The following is a 22548-nucleotide window of genomic DNA, read 5'->3' as shown; positions in this document are numbered from 1 at the left end:
GTTTTTCCTACTAAATGCCAGCTCATTCTTTATGCTAATATAAATGGCTTTTGCTTCAGCATTATATTCCTCCTTAATACCATAAAAAGGAGTGGTGTTATTTTGGTATTTCAGTTCCTGGAAAAATAATGGCTCCAATTCTGAAAGAAAACAAAATGAAACACAGGTGCAATCCCTTTTTAAAAATAAAATCTAAGTAGAACCATTTTCTGTCTCTAGTGATAATACTACCAGCAGGAAGATACCCATACAACTAAAATACTGCCCTAGTTTACACTTCTGCTAGGTTTAGTGCTAAACTAAATACTATCACCAGTTCAATGTTCATCATTCATCTTGCAATTATGCTTATTTTGGTTGGTTTTTTTTTAAGCATCACCTTTTAGGACTGTAAGATTCTCAGTTTTCCTTTAAGTAAAGTGGTTTTCTAACATTCCAGGTATAAACTGGAAAATCTGAAACTCCAAGACTAAAAAAAAACAAACCAACACATGGGGTGAAAAAAAGGCTTAGGATTAAAGTCCTTATCATGATTTTTGGTTGGCTCATGGGCACTGAACCTGCAAAACTGGCTTTGCTGCACACTCTATACTAGCAATTCAAGATTATATATATCAGTTAGAAGGAATTTTTATAATCTGAAGGGCTCACAATTTAAAAAAAAAGGCACTGAAATTTTAAAAAATTTTCAGCATGTCTGAACAACATGTCTGAAAATTTTCATGTCTGAAAATCTAATCATGTTCTATCATCAGATTTTTTTTTACCAGAACAAGTCATTCCTCTGTGCTGCATTAGAAAGAAGCCGAGCTTTCTGCAAGCTATACTGTGGTTTAGTTTTACTAGTGCAATGCATCAACCCTAGGACTTGCATCCTAATGAGGACAAGAACTGTGCTTTCATACAAAGAGGACTAGTTCCCCCTCCAGTCTGTTTAAAATATTGTTCACAGCTTCAAGCACACTATAGTTACAGAGCCTACTGTTCCTCACAGGAACTAATACAAATGATACGAAGTCTAGATCAATATGCTCAATGTTTGGTGACTTGATTCCACATCACAGTAACTTGATTAGAACAAGAATCCCCACCTTTCACTTTGCCAGCACTCCTTGTTCTCTGCCTGCCATTTGCCCTTGTGCTTTGGAGAGGTGTTACTAAAAAAACCAGGAAGCTTCCTTGCATCTGCCCCTTGTTGTTCCTCAGAGCTTGGCTCTGCTGTGGGGTACACTTGGCCTGCGACTGCTCACATAGTCTGCCAGCAGCAAGCCACAAATCATTTCTTATATTTGCAACATAGCAGTCTCATTGCACCCCAAAGCTCTTCTCTTCTCAGTCTGCTTGCTCCAGCACCAGTATTCATATTGTTAAACCCTCATGGATTTATTTTAAAGGTCCTTAGTAGAATGTGTTTACCATTGAGACCCCAAGTGTATCACCCTAGCTGAAAAGGCACAGTAGTAGAATGTTAACACAGCAGCAGACTAGAGTGTTTGTCACTGTGATGGAAGTTATTCCATATAGCAGTTCTCTCAGCACAGGATAGAGCTAGACAAGAACTGTAAGAAAAGATTCATCAGAATGAAAACTGTTCTCAGGAACACAGTTTTTTTGACAGGCTCTGCTCACAGCAAAAGCTCATCAGCCTGAGGGTGGCAGATCTTAGCAAGACTGATGACAAGAACTGCGTAACTATGACACATACCTAGAATACAAGAGCTCTTTGGGCATGGGAACCAAAAGGTGGTCACCATATAATGTGAAAAACTTCCAAATACATCTTAGCAAGACATGGGGAAAATTTTACATAACAAAATATTTTGTTAAGAAGAAAACTCCTCCCATTTCTATACTAAAGCTTGAGCTTAAAACGGGGATAGAAAATTTAAGACATGGAAGAAGAGAAACCCACCTTTTCCACAGAAAGATTAAGAACATACCAGTATATGACATATCAAGGAACCATCCACTCTGCCTCATGTTCCTGGTACCTTCTATTTCTCAATGCTCTGCTACTCATTTCTGCCAGCATGTTACAGACAAAACTGAGCATGTAACACTGGGAGTTTAGATGCAACAAATAAGCTGATCAGGGCACCAGAGTTTATGAGAAGGGACAGAACACCTTTAAAGCACAACAGAGCAGTTAAGTCACAAGGAAAACAGGATTATTTTATGTTGTTCTATTTCAGCCTAGGCAAAGCTAGATTACAGCAAGTCTTGACAACCCTCCTTAAAGCACAGGTCTTTGCTTTAATCAACAAATAAGCTAGGGAAAGAATTAAAACTTTTAATTTGTTGACTAAGGATGAGCCTATGTCCTTGTTTCTCTCTTTACTGCTTCCCTCTTTTTCTCATCCTGTGTATTTCTTCTATTAAATACTTTACCTTTGGGCTGAAGAAAGGGTACTGAGGCTGTTAGTCCCCTCTTCCTGTTTGGAAGACTACTGTAACAGAAAAAGCAATGTCCTGTGCTAATACCCAACTACAGGAATTCAGCAGGCAGCCTCTAAGCCACTAATCTGAATGTAATCCAGCTATACTTTTGAGCAGCACCACAACGGCAAAGCAGGGTTATTCATCCTCACTGATACATGTGCATTTATCTGAGTATTAGCTGAGATATTATATAAGTTCCCTTATAAGAGCACTCTTTCCTGAATAGTAGCAAATCCATACATACAAAGATTGGGAGATTGTTGTGCGCTTTGATTTACTTTATTGAGTAATCATCTGATAGCTACAATGGTGAATTGGATGTTAAAAAATAAAATAAAATAAAATAAAATAAAATAAAATAAAATAAAATAAAATAAAATAAAATAAAATAAAATAAAATAAAGAAAAAAGAAGAAAAAGGAAAACCAACCCCTTTACAAAAAAAAAAAAAAAAAAAAAATCCACATCGTATTTCCCCATATTTTGGGAAACAGGCTGAAGAAAACATTCTACACTGTAGAAGACACATGTAGCTGCTGGTACCCATGTTTTGACATTGGAACTGCAAGTCTGAAGCATATAGCTCTAAAGCCTCAACCAAAAGAGGCTTAATAATGATAGCATGGATACATCACCACTGTGAAGATGTTAACACATTAAGGATTCTGGGATACCAATCTGGTATAATCAGCAATATACTGGGCTCCTGTGAAAGATGTGGCATTTCTTCTTAAGGTCAGCTTTCAGAGAACTTTGAAAAACAATGTTCTAGACTGATTACTTACAGTACTCCTTTCCTTGCAGAAAAGCAGGAGAGTAGTTCAATAAAAACAGAATACATGATCATTTTTCTGACTGGATTTGATTAGTTGCATAACTTTAGCAAGATTATCACAGTGTGATCTAGTTAAGCTTTTAGGATTATATGAACACCAGCACCAAAATTAATCTTGGAATCAGACAACTGAGATACTTGTAAACTCTCATATGTCTCTGACCACTTATGAAGTCTCTCCCAGTCCCACTGCTTCAGTAAGCATTTGACAGTTAGTGCAGCATTTTATTGACAAAGCAGCACAATCTGGACAGATTCCTGGCTTCTCTCTCCTTGCAAGAATAGCATGCCACCTCGTTGAACCCCCAAGGATGCAAACTGGGATTATTTTACATAAAGTCTCCCTTTGTAGCATCTGAAATAAAAACCTTTCCCCCAGAACTGCCACTGTTTTGATAGTGAATTCCATGCCGAGTTGTACAACTGGTTACTCAGTTCTTTGGCTGATTTTAAGAATTGCATTCAAAAGTTACTCTGTGTTAGAGGCATTTAGAAAATATATTTATACCTGGTATTGATACTCTTTCAAGTACTCTTTTAGTCTTGCTGGTAATGGCAGCTCGCAGATCTGATTTGTGCTCTTGTTTATAGCTATTCTGCAGCGGTGTTGCAGAGATGGAGCGGATGTATAGAGGGGCTTGTTCAAATAAAGATGAACTGTTCCATTTGAAGGGGTTTCAGTTCTATCCTTGCACATAAGAACATAGTACTCAATCAAATGTACAACACTGTTGAACTGTTTAAGTCTAGATCTGACACAAGTGATAGAGTCCAGTCTAAACTTGCCATCTTGATATTCTATACGTAGATTGGTCGGTCCCGCTGATGTTTTTACTGATATAGTCAGTAGATACTCTGAATGCGAACTATCCCTAACCAAAAAGGTCCCTTCAGGGGCATCCTGTAACCTTTCTTTGGCTTCAGCAACAGTCATGTTGCCCCAGTACCATCCTGTTAAAAGATGAGAGAAAGAAGGGATTTGTTTATTCCTGTTTGTTTTAAAAGCTGCTCCCTAGCTGATATACTTCTAGTCACCGATTTGTTTTGTTGCTTGAAAGCTAAAGTCCTGCAGGCAAAGTAAATTTTTATTTGCTATTTTAATTCATTTGTTTTACAATGCATCTCGTTTTGACAGAGCCTTCCAGGTCACCTTTTATTTACCTATGTATGCATACACATGCACAAACTTTCCTGCAGCGTCCTGCGGGGCCAACACCGGAGCCGCCGACCCGGCGGGCCGCCCCTGAAGTAGCAGGGACGCGTCCCGCGGCTCCCCGCTGCTCTCCCGCCGGGGCCAGCGCTGCGTCCGCAAGGCGCAAGCTGGCAGCCCGCAGAACGCCCGCTTTGGGTAACTCTGAGTAGGGTGCTGTTGAAATGAGCTTTGTCTAGCGATCCAAAGCTAAGGGATAAGAAAACAACTTCGGCGAGGTAGCCGGTCCTGGCGCGGCTGCGATGAAGACAAAAAGCCCTTCCCTCCTCCCGCAACCAAGCTCCGCGTCCTGCGGGGCCGGGCGAGCCACCGCCACACCGGCGAGGGCAGCGCAGGTACGCGCGGCCGAGGGGATGCGGTGCCGCGGCCGCCCCGGCCGGCGGCAGCGCCCGGCCCTCGCCCGGCCGCAGATCCTGAGCTGCCGCCGGGGCGCGGCGCTGCCGGCGCTTTCGCTTCGGCCGCCGCAGTCCGCGAGGAAGGTCGGAGTCGTCGCCGCCCCTCTCCGCCGGGGGAACACGACCTCGCAGCACCGGGCGGCGATGGCGAGGCGTCGCACCGCCTCCCAGTTCCCCTCTCGGCCCGATGGGGATCCCCGCCGCGCCGCTCTGCCTCCCCCCGGACAGCGCCGCCGCCCCGGGCGCTTTCCCCTTCCCGGCCGCCCGGGCTTACCTGCCCGCCGCAGCTCCTCCATGGCCGCGGCCAGCTGCTCCGCCTCACGGCACTCCTCGGCAACGGGCGCCGCCGCCCCGGGGTGTCCCCAGCGCTCCCCGGAGCTCTCCGCGCTCTCCAGGGACTCGGCGGAGCGCAGGGTCATGGGCGGCGGCGGCGGGCGCGGCCCCGCTCGCACGCAGGTCGGGGGCTGCCGGCAGGAGAGGGCTCCGCTTCGCCGCCGCGGGGTTCAGCGCCGCGCCGGGTGCATGGTCCCGGCCCCCAGCCCGGGCGCCGCCTGCGAGCGGAGAGAGAGCGTTGTTAGCGGCGAGCCCCGCGAGAGGCGCTCCCGACGCAGAGCGTGTTTCTAGCGATCCCGCTTCGGAACTTCCCAGCATCCAGAGGAGGGACCCGAGGCGAGAGATCACCTCCCGGCGGAGCGGGGGAGGGACATCTCCTCCCCCCCGCCGCCCAGCCTGTCCTCGGCTCCTCTCCGCCGAGGACTCGGCGGAGGCGGCGTCCCGAGACGGTGGTCTCGCTTTATCGCAAAGGCGAACCCGCTGAAGCCCCGCTCCCTCGGCTGGGCCAGGCGACCCCGGCCGGCAGCTCTGGGACTTTTGGGGAGGGAGGAGGTCGTGGGGGAGAGCCGAGCACGTAAAGGTATGAGAGGAGGGGTAACCAGCAGAGCGGGGCAGAGGTCCCAGCCCCGGCGCTGCCCGGGTTTCACGCTGCGGTGCGTACGGACGCCTTCCAGTAAGGTCATCCGCGAAGTCGTACCTGTAGGAACGGGAACGGAAGCCTGGCGTGGGCCATGCTCCTGGGATGGGAGACCTCCTCTCGGGCAGCGGAATACCCGAGAAGCTGCGGAGCGGGTGCGCCAGCAGCGCCGGCTCCGGGGGCTCGCCGGCCGCTTGGGAACGGAAGGCGCAGCGCGGTGGAGGACGCGCTATAATTAGCGCGGCGCAGGAAATATGCTTTTCCCGCTGTATTAAATGCTGATATTAGAGGGGGAAAAATTCTTTCCTCTTGGCTGAAGCTAACGAGAGGGACAAAAAGAGCCTCTTCTCCTCTGGGTGCACCGCCACATCAAGAGCGACACAAAGCCGGGTAGTACCGGAGAGGGGGAGCCTAGCCGGCATGGCTGGAGTGGAGGGACGGGGCTCAGGGGGAAGACCGGGAGCCCCCCGCCGGTGTTTGCGAACCCGGCAGTCTCTGCCTGCGGGTGCGCAGCAGCCGCCAGGTGAGGGGTTTATGCTGAGGTGGTTCCTCCCCTAACGAGTTCCGCGGCGGAGCTCAGAAACTTTTCCAAATTAAACTGTAGTGGCAACTGATAGGATATTCTGACGGGTTTCTATCCCAACTTATGTAGGCACACGCGCGGGAACCCCTCGACAAAGTCCACCCCCTCCTTCCCCCGCGCAGAAGCTCCCGCCGCCAGCTCGGTGACCGGGCGCAGGTGCGCCTGACACCGGGAGAGGCTGCGGGCGCGGGGCCGACGAGCGCAGGTGGGAGCAGCCCTGCCAGCAGTGTCCGGGCGCGACCCCTTGTGAAAGGGAGGCTCCGGGAGCGCCTAGCCGCGAAGCGCCGCCGTCACGGGAGTTCGGTGGGGACGGAAGGCTGGCGAGGCGGTGGCGGCTGGCTGCAGCCAGGCGTCCCCCGGCCGAGGAGAGGAGAGCCGGAGCAGCCTGCCGCCGGCTGCGGGGAGCCCTCATCCCGGCGGAGGGCAGCGGCGTACCGGGAGCGGGGCGGCGGGCTGCCGGCTCTCGAAGCGACGCAGGGCGGAGGGGTGAGACGACAAGGGGACTCACCCGGGCTCGGCGGGACGGGGCTGGGGCCGCCGCTGCCGCCGCCTGGAGGTGGGGCGGTCAGGTTGTTCTGGCTCCCGGCGGCGTCGGGGGGCCGGGGGACACAGCACCCGCCGCCGGGGAGGAGAGTCGAGGCTGTGCCGGGGCGGACAGAGGCTGCCGGAGGAAGATGGTGCTCCTGGGGAAACAACACCCTCCTCTCCCCCGCCTCTCCCCGGCGCGGGCGGTCTGCTCGCCTTTGATTGCGAGGCGAGGGCATCCTGCCCCCGCCGCTCCCCCCTCCCGGGATGGTTACATACAAAGGCTGCTTTCCAGGAACTTTCCAGGAACCGCATCATGTGACAGGACCCGCTCCGGCGCCTCCGCCGCGATCGCGGCCAGCCGGGGCCGACGCACCGAGCCGCCGCCCCTGTCACGCCGGGGCAGCGGTCGCCGAACGCTGCCCCGCGGCCCCCCCGCCTCCTCCTCCTCCGCCCGCGGAGCCGCGGGCGACGCGCAGGTCAGTGCCCGGGGCTGCGGAGGGACCGGGCCGGCGGGCCCGTGCGGGCCGCCTCGCGGGGCACGGCGGGACCCCTGAGGGAACAGGGCGAGCGCGGGAGCGCAGCCGCCCGTCCCGGGGCCGGAGGGGCGAGGGGCGCCCGGCGCCAGCAGCCGCGGGCACCTGAGCGCGTCGGCAGGGCCCGCCCGCAGGGCCGGGAGCGCGTCAGGGGCCGGTGCCAGGAGCTCTCTGCCAGGGACTTGCGGCGGCCCAAGCTCCTGGGACACCCCACCCTGGTCTCCACCCCCCTTCACCCTCCGGCGCTAAATACCTCGTTGCTACAAACAGCCATTGCCCGCCGATGCGCGCGCCGATTTCCTCCCCCTCCCCCCCCTTTTTTTTAATTATTATTATTATTTTTTTAATAACCATGAAGCTGTTTTTCAGCATAAAGATGGTTGGTTGCGCCGTGGGCGCTGCTCGGTAACCAGCCACCTCTCGTCGCTGCCCCGGCGGCCCCAAGCCGACTTTAGAAAGAGACACACACAGGGAAAAAAAAAAAAAAAAAAAAAAAAAAAAGGAAAGGAAAGAAAAGAAAAGAGAAGAGAAGAGGGGAAGCAAAGCAAAAGTAGCCGTAATAGTCTCACCCCGGCCCTTGGCTGCAGGTCAGGGCTCCCTGCAAATTGCACAGGGGTATCTGGGAGGGAGAATTGACGGGAGAAGAATTAAGTCTATTTAAAGATTTCAGGAAAGAATCCCAAACCTTTAAAATAATAAAAGATAATATCTTTAAAAATCGGGGTGAGAGGGGGGGAGGGAGCCTTTGTTATCAGAGGGGTAAATGAATATGTATTAGGCTGGACTATCTGGCTGAGGGAGCCGAGCAGCTCCCCTGCACAGAGAAAGCTCCCAGACTGAGACGCTGCCTTGGGTCGCACTCTCCAGTAACGTCTGAAATGCAACGTTTCTTAAAAAGAAAAAAAAAAAAATAAATAAAAGGACTGAGGAAGGATTACAAGTCCTGAAGGATTTTGTAACAGCTATTGCTTATAATTCTTAAGCATCAGAGGATAAGAGAATTAAGAGTTATCTTAAAAATTAAGTTCTGTTTAGTGATTAAGTAAATTAATCTGAGAAAAAAAATCTACTTTGTTAAGTAAAATATTGGCCAGTATGATTTCATCTGTTTGTAATGCCAGGGTGCTTTTGAATTTAGTTTATTCGGTTTATGAAAAAAAGGTGGTTTTAATCACTGGCAGCAGCACAGATTTAAAATGAGGTCTGAGGAACAAACACGGGCTTTCTTAAGCATTCTCAGAAATGGTTTAAAACAATTTAGGTCTTGAAGGTTATTCTTGTTCCTGGTTTTGTCTGTGAAGTTCAGATAGCCTCAGATCTAGCCTCCACTGATGGTTGTGGAATCCCCACTAAATTTTTTTTGTTGGATTGTCGTGAACAGGGGAGAGAATGGGTTTGTGCCCCTAGAAATTTAGTTGACAGTTCAGCTACCTAGGACATGAGATCTTGCAAAAAATCTCCATTTCTTTTTCAGAGTGGCACTGACTTCACTATGTTCAAAAGAACAATAAAAAAATAATACAGACTTATTTTTATTGCTAAAATAATTCTGTATATGTAGTCACACAGCTTTTGCTCAAAAGCTGATAGCATAGCATTCAAATTAAGGCTATTTCTTTGAAGTTCACTAATGCATCTTGGAGAAAATGAATACGTCTTGTCTAGAGGCAAAGCTGCTTTTTACAGCTTTGCTGTAGTTCTCTTTTCCTATGTTATTTTATTAATGAGATTTTTATGTGGATAGTATCTCAAGACTTCCTTTGCTTCTGCTGTTTATTTGTCACTTGAAGTCATAATAATTTGTTTCTAAAACCACAGCTGGCTGCTATAAAGGCAGAGGGAGGAAGACCACGATTTATGTGATGAATGAGAAACAAGAACAGAAGAATGTAATAAATGTTTGTTACTTAAAACTTCAGATATTGTTATGAAAAAGGTAGCATAAATATTAAATAGGCAGTATATCAGCAGGATCTTTCCTAAACAGAGTTCTGTTAATTTTTTTTCATGAAAACCTAATGTCTCTTAAAAACAGCACTAAATATCTGATAAACTTACAAGAGTAATGAAATTCAAACTGAAAAACTGCAAATCTATTTTTAAATGACAATACTGGCATCTCATAGTGAGTGCTCTGGTTTACAGTTACCTTTATTCTTTGGCTTGAGACATCTGAAAGTGCAATAGGCTCGGTGGAATACATTTGCATTTTACTGTTTCTTCCAACAAAGTTAGTTGTTCTTTTTCTCCTCTGTCTGCATGAGTCTTCCATACAGTCACAGGAGAGAAAAGAAATAGTTGTAAGGGTAAGAAAAGGTGACTAAATGAAATTACTTTTGGGACTATGGGCCGTATGTAGTGCATGAAACTACTTAAAGCTACTTTTTAGTTTTTTGGCACTGGGATATTTAATACAGGTTTGGTCTGCCTGAAGAGTTTTACTTTCTAAAAATCAGAATGGAGTAGGAAAAAGATGTGAAATGGAGAAAGAAAAAAGAAGGAGCAGACTCAGAAAACTTAGTTTTCCAAAATAGGGTTTTTTAATCTGCCATGTAACAAACAGTAATTCTTCTAAACAGTTACTAATACAAAAACTATATACAAGTGAGGATTTAAAAATTTTATGTACTATGCAAACCAAATGCTTTATTTATTTTTAATCTGTGTGTTTTGGGGTATCAGTTCTAGAAGAAATATTGCTGTACATATATAAATATGAATGCTTCTGAGTCAGTTTTAGAGGCATATCATCCAACTGGAGTTGAAAGGCACCAGTTGCTGCCTATATTTGAGGCACTTATTGATAGATAAAAGGCACATACTTTTCACCTATTTAGTTGCCTATTTTTGAGGCACCTAAATAGATGAAAGGCACCTATTTTTTTCCTGATTCTGCTATTCATGAATGTTGGTTCTGACTGTATATCATCCATATAGTAGATATTTTTAATCAAGTTTTGTATTAGTAGTGAAAATATGAACATTAAGGGCTCTTGAAAATCACAAGCAGAATATATTGTTTCTGATGCATTCAAATGCATATGCTCAAGACAGGGAAGTATAAGTGAATTTATTTTTTATTTTTCCTTTAGGCAAAAATCCCTTTCAGAACCAAGGAAGGAGGCAACAACGTTTTTACAGTCCTGAGAAGTGCCTGTTACTAGAAATTATTTTCACTTTGTTCCTGAAAAGTATGCCAAGTTTACTGGTGAGCTAGTACGCTGATTTATTTATATAATATGATGTGAGTGGGGGGGAGGGGGGGGGGGAAATGTGTTTTTGACTCAGCTGATTTTGCTAAATTTGCTCTGATTCACTGAAAAGATTTAATGATTTATTAAGATAGATTTACCTAGCTATCTGGAAGAATACAAGGGGCCTTTCCTTGCTCTCTTCATACTTCACTTTCCAAAGATGCAGCACAGAATATCTATTATCCATGGCATACCATTTGGTCAGTTAAAATACCCTTCAGTTAAAAGGACAGCTATTGCTTATCACATAGGTCTACTTGCTGAATGTATTTTGACAACTGTTTACCTGAACTAGTCTAAATAACAGTGTACAGCTGCCATGGTTTCCCTGTCCTGGGATTGCAGTCTGGTTCTTGAGCAGAGAAATATGAATATTGAGCCTTTAGCTCCAGCAAACTGGAATGAGTTAATTGTAACTCCACAGCATGAGAAAGGTCTGCAATGTGAACTCTGAGGATTTCTCACTTAGCAGTTAGGAGAAAGGTTTGCTTATTTCACAAAGAGTTCTTAATAAATAAAACATAGAGAAAACAAATATTTCAGTGTATGGGATCACCCTGCTCTTTCCAGCTGCTTGAGGAACAGAATGTTTTGATGAAATAGATTAAGATTTATACCAAATAGTTTTACTCTTTACCAGCTGCCACCTTATTTCCTGCCATTTTTATCTATTCACATGTGAATGCTTTGCTTTTCTTAATATACATTTGGTAAAGGAGAATAATAACATAATTCAGTGAATAATTTCTAAAATCAGGGGTGCTCAAAAAGGAAACCAGCACCTGGGATTTAAAAGCAAAGATCAAAAGATAGCACCAAGAGAGTAGTACTTTGAAATAACATCCAGATTCTTTTCTTTCAGAGACAGTTGATAAAAAGAAGGATCATTCCCTTTGGTTCAGTGGATAGGTAAACAGATAATCACTGTCAAGCACAAAACTGACCATAAAAAGGTGGCATTTAAGTCCATTTCTCATCTCATCCTGTGCTATCAACTATCTAAAAGTAAAGGCCTAACCTGCATTGAGTAAGAGATTACCTAGTCACTTGGGATCTTCAATGAAAATAATTAAATGTAGTGCTTGCTTAGTTTCTCCAACTTACTATTTACAATTTAAGATAAAACTGAAATAACATAAAAATACTTTTGATAGGCATGTAAAGGAAAAGTAGAACGTGGTGACACAGGGTACTAAGTATAAAAAAACAAGGATCATTTACACAGCAGTTTTTACTTTATGCTATGTTAAGCTTCTTTATAAACAGCAGAATTCTGGTCTATCACTGTGTTATTTTGTGAATTATCAAGTTTCACTCTGACTAAAACTAGCCAAATATTGTTATATATTGCTATATAATATACTGGAGAATAAGTTGTAAATATACATGCTTTGATAGCATTTTCTTCTCATTCATGCTTCTTTCTTATGGAAGATAGAATAAAGGACTGCTGGAAAGAACCATTTTTGATACAGTCTTCAAACAACTACTAGGAGAATATTTGATATGGATTTTAATATTCAGATTATAGCATAAAATGCTGTGACTGTGACTTGTTTTTTTGGCTGACAAAGAGCATGTAGGTATATATATGCATTACACCTAAACACACACATGTTCAGAACCATGCTCCTTGAAGTTTTGGATTTTAAAGAAACATACACTCTTGGGTTTCTTTTCTTTTTTTTTTTTTTTTCCTTGAAAAATCCTAGAGATAGCACAGCTGAAAGCACTGTGAAATCTTGCATTCTTTTCCTAGATGCTGCCAGAAAAAACAAGCCTTTTATGCTTGAGGAGGCTTGAGATGTTTTTCTGCCAGTTGCGAGTCCTGTGCCTCAAAGTAAAAGAGAGCAAGTAATGTCTGTGAAAAAAGTTTTCCTGACAGGCAGCATGAAGGCAGCTCTCCTATGCTTTGCCAATCCATAAGTAATAAAGTTCCTTTGTTGGCAGAGAGTAAATTTTGAAACTAATAGGGAAAACTAAAACAGGTGATGCAGTGCCTATCTCTAAAGGGGAGATTTTTGAGTGAAAAGTAGAGTGAAGTAGAAACTGGGTTATGTGTCTCTGAATAAATGGCCTCCCATCAGAAAAAGATTAATTTTATATCACTGTTCTAGTTCTTACATTAAGGATAGTTTAATTCACCCAGAGCTATTTGGCCTTGAGGATGAATTCCTACAATTAAGTGTTTATGATTGAAAGTGCTGCCATGGAGAGCAGACAGATGAATATCATTTTAGGAGTACTGTGAATCATTAAATGAGTTGTAGAACCTTTTTTTGGGCATGAGCCACTTTTAAATTTCAGGCTAAGGCTATAATAGACTTCAGCATAAGGCCTGATGTGTTGCTGCACTTAGGAGTTTGAATAACAGGATAATCAACATTTACTAATGTATTTATATAACCTTAAACTTCTTACAGTTAATTGAAAATATGTTGCCTGTTGTATGTGGATATGCTGCTGGGTTCAAATACATTTTTCAGATTAGAGCATTACGTGTCAGTGTCAGGTAAGGAACTTAACCTGCCTCTGACGTGTTGGCTTCTTTTGGCTCAAGATAGGCATGGCTGCTTTCCCTGCTTCAGTATAGAGGCTGGATGTGGAATGTCATACAAATCTGGACAGATGACAAGAAAACAGTGCTAGCTGCCAACTACCTTCTCTCTGTTTGTAAGGATTAGTGCTTGCTTTTTGTCAGGATGACTCAATGCATCGTCCTGTATCTGACTGGCATATTGGGAGGACGTAACCTGAAATACTGGCCAGACAAGCTGGCAGTTTTAAGGATCAGGAGAGGAAACAGACATAGGGCTACTCTTTCTGGTTAAGGAAAGAGCATTGGTCCACATCTCACCTTTTCTTGGCACAGCCTGTCCATTCCCAGAATCGCTTGCTCCTCCTGTAGGCAGTTTTTCCAGGTATGTGGAAATTAAAGCTCAAACAGTAGTAGACAAAACTGGACAGGCTGCTTGAAGAAGTATCCCCCCCTGTACTGTACCCAAAACTATCCTGTGGCTGTGATAGAGCTCTGCCTGCAGCAGGGAAGAGAAATTAACTCATGCATCTCCTCCTTAACAACTTCAGCTTTCAGACTGGTGTTTTAAGAACAACCTCAGTTTCAGTGTGGCTTCAGAACTGCCATTGATCAGGAGCAGCCTCATCAGCTGTTTGGTCATGAGGTGGCAATTCTGTCCTGAAGTGGGGTGAACGGCTTGGCGGGGAGAGTAATAACTCCTTCAGCCATCTGATTTTAATCCCTTACCATATGTGACTTGAAGTCCTTAGATGCCCTCTACTGCCATATACCAGAATTAACAGATGGCTCTGTGTAACCAAATTCAGATTTGCTTAAGTTTGTTATTCTCTTTGTCCTTATAAATGAACGGAGAAGGGGAAATAATATCCATAATTATTGCAAAACATGCAAAGCATTTTATAAAGTGTGAGTTTGGGCTAGACATATTTTCTGACTTTCAGTGTCATTGCCCTACATTTCAAATTTTAACACTAATTTTAGTAGTCTCTTCAGAGCTTATTTCTCTGATAAATTATCCCTCTGTGAATAAATGTGATCTGGAGAGATGCCTGAGGCACAGCAGAATTTTCCCCCAGCATTTCATGCCACATGATGCTAGACAGAAGGAAGCTGCAAAACCTGCTGCTGTAGATCAGCCTTTGTTCTGGTGAGGAAGAAAAGGATGCATTTAGCCATCGGACGTATCTTGTGCGTAAGACAGAGCAGCAGGTAAGAGTGTACCTAAAATGGAACAAGAATGAAATTTCTCTCCTACCTTTGCCAGGTTTTGTGTGCTGGCAGGCACAAAGCAATCCTAAACTCAAACAGAACTAATATTGGAGGAAATCACTCCCCAGGCTCTTAAGAATCAAGTGGTTCTGTGGTGCTTGAGCTGTAGCTGTGTTGGGTATGTCAACTCCTTTTCCTTCTATAGGGAAAGGCCAGCAAAACAATCCCACCTTTAATTCCATGTCCCAGGTTCCTATCGCTGATTTGAATGAGTGGGTTTGGGCCAAATTAGCAGCCATATTTTGTGTACATTTTAAAACATGCCTTACCTTTCCTGAGGAGAGTATTATTTCTTTCTGCTTCAGGTGTTTGCTGGTGATGTTACAAATAGAAGCAGGACTGGCAGAAGGGAGCATGAGCTTTCCAGTGGAACATGTGACAGCAGGGACCTGCTCCAGGTAAATGGAGGACACGCAACAGGGCCTCTGCCAGGCCAGTAAAAAGCTTGAGTTCATGAAGGGTGCAAATTTCACACTGTGCTTTCCTTTCCCTCCAGCACAGTCCTCTACTTTCAGGCACACTGGTCTAGAATATGCTGCTGACATTTTTCAGGAGCTTTTATAATTTTTTTCACAACATAATCTCTAACATAAATCCATAGCAAAATCTTGTTGTCAATGGGGGCTTTGTTCTGGGAGACTATTTTTGAAAATGCCAGGTTATCAGCTAGCTATTGCATAAAAGGCTGAAACAGGAATTTGTTCATATGCCTTTGTTTCAGCATATTCATTCCTTCAACCTCTCCCACTACTTTCTCCAAAAAATACATAGAGATCTTCAAGTCCTTCTGGCAGATGGGCTATATAATGTTATGGTGGCAAACCTGGAAAACTTTACCAGTTCATACCACCCAACAATGTGGTTCATTGCATGTATTTTTATTAGATCCCAAATTTCCCAATTTCTTTAAGGGCATTTCAGTCTTTCAGTGGCTTTTTTTCTTCCCCTATCCATCAGGGAGTGAAATCATGTGTCCAAAGAATGTAAATAACAGCTGTTTCTACTCAATTTGCATTCATATGCTTAGTACTTAAAAATAGCTTATTTCTAGAGGCTTTCACAAGCTATTAAAAATTTCTTCTTAGTCAGAGGTACAAGTGAGATGTTAATGAAATCCCTTTGGACTGGCTGATCAAAAAGGCATAGCAACAACAATGAAATTCTTCAAATGACTGATCAGTTATGCTTCTGAGCTACACTTCAGCAATTGACTGAAGTGTATCTTTTAATGTCCTTGGACATTTTAAGATCAGTTCCTTGGGCTGCTCTAACTGCTCTAAGGGGGCAAAATATGCCAGGTAAAGAGATTAATGGTTAAAATAATCTATGCTAAACTGGTAGTGTATTTCTAGCAAATTAATTTATCATACAAGTACAGCTGAACAGGAAAAAAACCAAACAAAAACAACACTTGGCAAGGTATTTAAAGGAAACAGCTTATTTGTCAGTGTTACAGATCTTTGAATAAACAAAACCCCTATGCCCTGGGAAGAACTGAAAAACAGCTCTTTGGTTTTTAGACTACTATTTTCTTTTGTTGACGTTTCATGAACCCTAAAAAGGATACACATTCGTATTCATTAATGCCTAAAGGAAGATTTAAGAATTATGTCCAATTGCTGTAAGCTTTTTTCCTCCAGAAAACTTTGGGAGCCTTTTACCTCATTATTTTGCCAAGTGTCTCAACTTGAACCATTTCTTCAGATTTCTTTGATCCTCTGAAGATTGAAAATTACAGAACAATGACATTTAGTGACCTTTGGTATGGTTTATTCCAACATATAAGTGTAAGAAGATGCTTGCTCCTAAATGCAGATTTTGTTTGGTATTACAGAAATGCACTTTCTTCTCTGCATATTTGTTTATTCAGAAGAAAAATCCTTTTATTTTTACAGGAGTCTCAACTGGGGCATCTCTGAATGGGAGATGCTGGACTGGTGACTGAAATTGTTTAGAAAAAACTACATCTGTGAGTTGCTGTATGTATAAGCCTGTACCGGACTCATTTAGACTTGGTACTCTGAACAGACAAAGGTAATCTAAGATCAGGTAATCTCTAAAAATGCTGTGGGTTCACACTACCTGATTTCAGAGAGCAACTTTGTATTTCTAAATTAAAAAGAATGTCCCTGATGTCAAGAAGGACTTATACTGGGAACGTAAGAGGAATATATATGGCTTATATTCACACTAGTTCCCTATAGAGCAGACTCCCATATTCACATCCCACAGTGCTCCTTGGACTCCTTCTGGTGCCCATCTAGAGCCAACATGCAATTCTGATTTTTCTGTGTTATCTTCCAGTTTGAAGTTTGTGAAATGGTGTGAAACTGTCCCACAGGCTGTGAGAAGGGTGCTTTCCTAGCATCAGAGTGAGGTACGTGTTGCACACTCTGGGATATGGTAAGCTTTGAGGGCGCAGCCAGCTTGGCTGGTTTAGAAGAGCACGTCTTGTGAAGTCAAGCAAGATGTGACCTTGGGAGTGCTGCTTGGTGCTGTCCTTGCAGCAGTGGGAAGCCATTGCTTTCAGGAGGGCTTGTGGAGGTGTGGGAGCAGCAGCAGGGGCCTGAGCTTTGCTCCCAAACTGCCACAGTTAACAACATGCCCAGAGGGATCCCGAACGTCTCTCTGCTGCCGGCGCCACCTCGGTGTGGTGAAGCTCAGGGTCCTGGTTTCACCTGCCAGAGTTACACAGGTATTTCCACTGTAGAATAAATTCAGCACTGGTAAAGAAACACAAGGCTTTTCCTGCATAATTTCCACAAAATCGTTAAGTTAAAATCTTGGTTGTATTGAAACAAAACACTCACCCAGTTCTAACAATTCAAGCTTTTGTCCCTGGACCGGACAGGGCCTGGCTAGGCACTGTGAAGGCACTAACCACTGCTGCTCTTCTCTTCACAGCCTATGGTGTCACCTTTCAGCCTTACCAGTGGCCTCTCTGGGTTCACTTCAAATCTTGAACAAATATGGCCATATAAAGCCAGTGACTTGTTACCCCATGCAGCCAAAACTACAGTGTGTTTCTTTCAGTATTTAAATACAAATATATGCTCTAGAGAGACAATTTCTCTGTCATTTTTCTGATCTCTGCTTATGATGAATTTTCCATTAATTTTATTTGCTCTGTGCTTCTACTCAGTAGAGGAAATCCTTTTTTCTTAATCTAGTTCTAAATTTTGTGGAACTTGCTACCACTCTGTTACTCCATCACTAATGCAGATCTTTAACTGTAGGAAAAATGGCATGGGGAAAAGGGGATTCTGTAAACATCTATTCTTGGAAAATAACAAATGAACCTATACTGAAACCAGTCAGTATTAAAAATTACAAAATAAATTTTAAAAAGGATATGAAGCCTTATGTTACTTATACCAACCAAACAAATGTTAATTAATTAAGGGTCAAGGAAATCTTTTTCCTATAATTTGTTTATTATTCAATAACAATCATCAGTTTGTCTTAACTAAAGCAAAGGTGAAGACCACTCCTGCAGCACTGCTCTGATGCAGTGTAACTCCTACAGATGCTGGCTTCAGAAAAACAGTACTTAGCATATTATTTGTTTAAACAAATCAAACACATTTGAATGAGAAACTAGTAATTTTTAAGACAAGAAACCTCAGCAGTGTTTAAAAAACTTAGTGCTAATGACTAGGATTGTTCAAGAAACACTCATCTTTGCATGAAACTATTAAGCTCTGTTTTGTAACCATTAGTGAGTAGGAAATACATGTTTGTACAGGAGGGTCATGCTTCAATAGTTTAATCTTTTACTTAGGTTAATTTTTATTCAACACGGTAATGGCTTAGTGCAATAACATTTCACTGTTCTTTTAATTTTTCTCTGTAACTTTCATGGTCAAGATTTTATTAGTTTTAGCAGAAGAGATGCTAAAAAACAGTTCTTGCACAATTTTTTTAATCATCTCACATTTTGCTGGTAGGGGGATCCTTTTGCTGAGTAATTAAACTTTGGTAGCAGTCAAAACTGGTCTTATTTAAAAGGTAAACTGCCTCTGACCTGACACTGTTTTTCATCTTGACAAGCAGTAAAGCTGAATATAAGCACAACTTTTTTTCTGTATTTATGTTTGATAAAGACCAGTTGGCAAAGCTTCTTAGTTCTATTGGCTCTGCCAACATCTTGTGTTGTCTCTACGCAACAAGAAACTTTGTGATACATACACCTACATCATGACCTTTAATAAAGTGGCATATCAGACCATAAACTTCTACTCCTTCAGAAGCCATGAGATGCAAAATTGCTAACCAAACCATTGCTATTTAGTTCATGCAGCTTCCATATACCTCCCACTGTCTGATCTGCAGTGTTCCAACAGCTGTAGTTATACACAGTGGAACAAACATTCTCTATCAATTGTATTTAAAGTTCCAGATAATTCCATGCAAATTGCCCAGTAAATCATAATTTATCATGTTTGTTTTTGTAGAAGTACCTAAAGATAACAGATGAAATAATAGGCTCATTTTATAAGAGGTGGCAGAAAGATACATAAATAAGTAACTATCTTATTTCTCCAAACAGCTTATTATTTTTAGCATTACAGGGTTGATTAAATACAAGGTGATTAAATACAAGGTGAGATTAAAATCTCATACACCATGTACATTTACAAATTAAATGTGTGTCAGTTACTTTATATAGAAAACTAAGAGCTCCTATATACAGACCACATACTATTATTGAAGGCTAGCAGAAACACCAAAAATGGTTTTATCTGAATTTTAAGAGTATTTTGCATAGTTGTGCTCCTAAATTTAAAAAAATAATGATAAAAAAGAGAAAGCCCCATCCTATATAAAAAAAATCTCATCTTCATCCTCCCTTCACAGAAAAGAAAAATGCATCTCCAGAGAACAACTGTGTGACATATTCTAGACAATAAAATGTTAAAATAAGATCAACTGCCTTGTGCATGTACTTTTTCTGTGCCAACTGACCATAAGGCGAGCCTGTGAAGATTAACTCAGGTTTAGATGCCTGATTAGTATCTGTTTCAATCTTGGAGATAATCCCAAATTTTATGTATCATAGGTACACATTTTGTTCCTTTATAATAGTGACTAGTGGGTTTGCTGTAGGTCAATTTTGTTATATTGTAGCACTAAAATAAAATGTGCATTATCTATTAGGGATGAGGAATGCAGCCTCCATCTATTTTATCTCTTCATTTTATAACTTTGTATTGGTTTTGAGGATGGAATGAGCATGTGAGAAATTACAGCAGAGAAGCTGCTAAAATTCATAGACTGGAGAAACTGAGAAATGCAGTGCTGGCTTTAACAAGCAGTTGGTACTGTGACGTATAATGACATGCCACAACAATTTATTGTGGTAGAGGAGAATTTGGACATGACAGATGAAGTTCAGACCTACTATAACAGCAGCAAGAGAGAAGTTTCCTATAGAACTTAATAGCTTGAAGGGTGGGGAAGGAGGGAAGGATGGGTGGGCAGATAGGTAACTGTTGCCTCCACTGCAATCATGGGGAAGTGAAACAATGTCATGACACTTGTCACATGGGTCACATTACTGCCCCACTGTCAGCTCATTTTTTCCCCAGACTGGGATGGTGGAGCTTTTTTTTTTTTGGTCTCCGAGAGACCCTACAAAAGTTAAAGCAAACAGGCAAAAAACCTTTGACCCTTTAAATGCAAGCCCTTTGGGAGGTGCTAGGGAGCTCCTTTTGCCGCAGCGCTCCCGAGTGTCACTAAGGGAGCACGCACGGCCGCCTCTCGGGGCTAAAGCTGCCCGCAGAGCCCGGCGCCGCTCCCGCTCCGGCCCTGGGCGGTGCTGCCTCCCGGTGGTGCCGCACACAGCCTGCACAGCAGCTCCCGCGCCGCACACCGAAGGGAAAAAACCGTCTTTAAAGCATCCGTTTTGTTTTAATCTGGGGATAATTAGAGGAGAGGAAAGAATTCTTTTCACTAAGGCACCAAGATTAATTGAACTGCGATTTACATGGTCCAAATTCCTGTTCGGGAGCACTGGAACGGGCTGCCCAAGGAGGTTGTGGAGTTTTCTCCTCTGCAGACATTCCAAATGCCCCTGGCTGTGTTCCTGTCACCTGCTGCAGGTGACCTTGCCTTAGCACTAATGTTGGACAACATGATCTCCAGACGTCCCTTCCAAACCTAACAATTCTGTGATTCTGTGAATTAAGGGCAAAAATTTTGATACGTGACTGAAACAGAGTTTTCTAGTGGCATGCAGGGCAAGCAAGGCCTGAGGAAACTTTTAGTGAGACATTTAAAAACCAAAAATCCCTCAGTAAGATGTACCCAACTGCCTACGATCTACAGCAACAAGCCTAAGACGCTCTGGAGCTCAATAGCTACTAGATACAAAACAAATGGCTAAGTGCCCAAACTTGGATACAAAGTGCCAGAACAGACTTAACATTGTGAATTTTACGCAATTTAAGTTTTCAATTACAAAGAACAAGGGCAACAGAAAACAGAAATCCCAAACTAACTTTGAATTTTTTTTTTTTTTTTTTTGCATAGAAGTGGGACATTAATCAAGTGGATGAATTCTGAATTCCAAGTTTTCAAGTGAAGAGAAACAAAGACAGTTGTTTGAGACCTAGAAAACCAGGAAGAGAGCTTCAGATTACTGTCAGAGTAGTATTTTAATTGTGTCATGCCTTGAGTAACCCAGGAAAAATATTTAGTAAAAGAAAACACAGTAAGATTGAAAGCAGCATCCCAATGCAGGGAAAGATTTTAAAACATCAATGTTACAAATGAGTAACAAAAGGGCACAGGGTACATGTACTGAACACGTATTTTAGACAGTTTCCAGCCACTGGTCAGAAGAGGAAGTGCTTTAAAGACAGCAGCCAAGCACATCATAGATTTTTTAGCTCTCAAAATGCCTGAAAAGCATCCAAAAGTGTTTGGGAAACTTTGTGAAAGCCAGTATTTCTACAGTGACTGTGGATGTTTGATCACAAACAGGGTTTGACAGGCAAGAACAGACAAATGGCGTAACAGAAGATTATGACTGTAAAGGTTTCTCTGTAAAGCAAAATTTCTTAGCAGCATTAGGCAGCAGTAAGCAAAAATATGGGAAAAAGAATGGGGGAAAATAATTTTAAGTTTAAAGTAGTCCAAGGATATCTCTTCTTACACTGAGGTCAAATTGTGATAAATTAGGTCTCAGCTTTCCAAAAATAAAAGGGACTCAATTTTATGCATCGGAACATAAAACACTGCATGAGATGTAAGCCCACTTAGATACCAGAGTCCTCACCAGGCACCACAAATTGATGAAAATACCAAAATTTGTTGTATTACAAATTGGTACAATCTATTTAAAAAGTTATATTCCAGGCAGAAAAAGCCACTATTATGTTAATGCAATTGAACTTACAGAGTTAAGCAGCCATCCTTCACAGAGACCCCACAGACATTACTTCACAACAGCAGATTTATTATGTGAGCAACACACCATTAATAAGGAGCCAAAATCACTTGGCTCATGTTGGCTTGAGCATGGACTCTGATATAAGCACAACAGAGTGAAGGAGCAAAACTATTTCGTGCTCTACCATGATAAATCATTATCAGCTACCAAAAATTGGAGTTAAAAATGCACTGGCACTAGTTTTCTGTAAAAATTTCCAGAAGGATTTAAAGGCAGCCTTTTTACACACATCCAACATTGCTTTTTTCACATATAAAGGATGTTCAAGGGAATAAAGGTTATTCAGTAGTATCTTTAGAAACTAACAGTTTCTCAACATGTCAACTGAGAAGATGAGTGGTACTCAACTTCTAGCAAAATCTGTAGAAAACGCACGCTGGCAAAATGACACTAGACTAACAGAAGAAACAAACCCCTTCCTAGGTTATCCAAATTGCTTTGGAAAGGAAATGCAATAAAAATATATGATGGACATGAGATAATTATTTTCTGATTATTTAGAAGGATCTACTAAGAAGGCTTTATGAAGTCACTGGGATC

The 22548-nt window shown here is 42.9% G+C and overlaps 1 protein-coding gene and 1 long non-coding RNA gene across 5 annotated transcripts in view; one reads left to right on the top strand and one right to left on the bottom strand.

Annotated features, from left to right (window-relative positions):
- Positions 1 to 5617, bottom strand: part of CRADD (CASP2 and RIPK1 domain containing adaptor with death domain) — an 89079-nt gene extending 83462 nt beyond the window's left edge. Inside the window, exon 1 of the mRNA XM_053978020.1 lies at positions 5154 to 5617. Coding sequence (XP_053833995.1) covers positions 5154 to 5298 — 145 coding nt within the window. The 5' untranslated portion in view covers positions 5299 to 5617. The remainder of the gene's footprint in view (positions 1 to 5153) is intronic.
- Positions 5618 to 7308: 1691 nt separating this feature from the next.
- LOC128807552 (uncharacterized) lies at positions 7309 to 19605 on the top strand. Of its 4 annotated transcripts, none has more exons than XR_008437189.1 (6): positions 7309 to 7436; positions 10586 to 10701; positions 14861 to 14953; positions 16451 to 16589; positions 16860 to 17250; positions 19413 to 19605. It is a non-coding gene; the product is annotated as an uncharacterized LOC128807552 (long non-coding RNA). The 4 variants fall into 4 exon arrangements; XR_008437190.1 differs by having other exon boundaries at positions 16451 to 16932; positions 17149 to 17250; positions 19413 to 19604; XR_008437188.1 differs by having other exon boundaries at positions 16451 to 17250.
- Positions 19606 to 22548: the final 2943 nt, after the last annotated feature.

This window comes from Vidua macroura, chromosome 5 (genome assembly GCF_024509145.1).
Source record: "Vidua macroura isolate BioBank_ID:100142 chromosome 5, ASM2450914v1, whole genome shotgun sequence".
NCBI classification, from domain to species: Eukaryota; Metazoa; Chordata; class Aves; order Passeriformes; family Viduidae; genus Vidua; species Vidua macroura.
The sequence above is the reverse complement of the archived record's forward strand: the minus strand, read 5'-3'. Positions and strand labels throughout refer to the sequence as shown.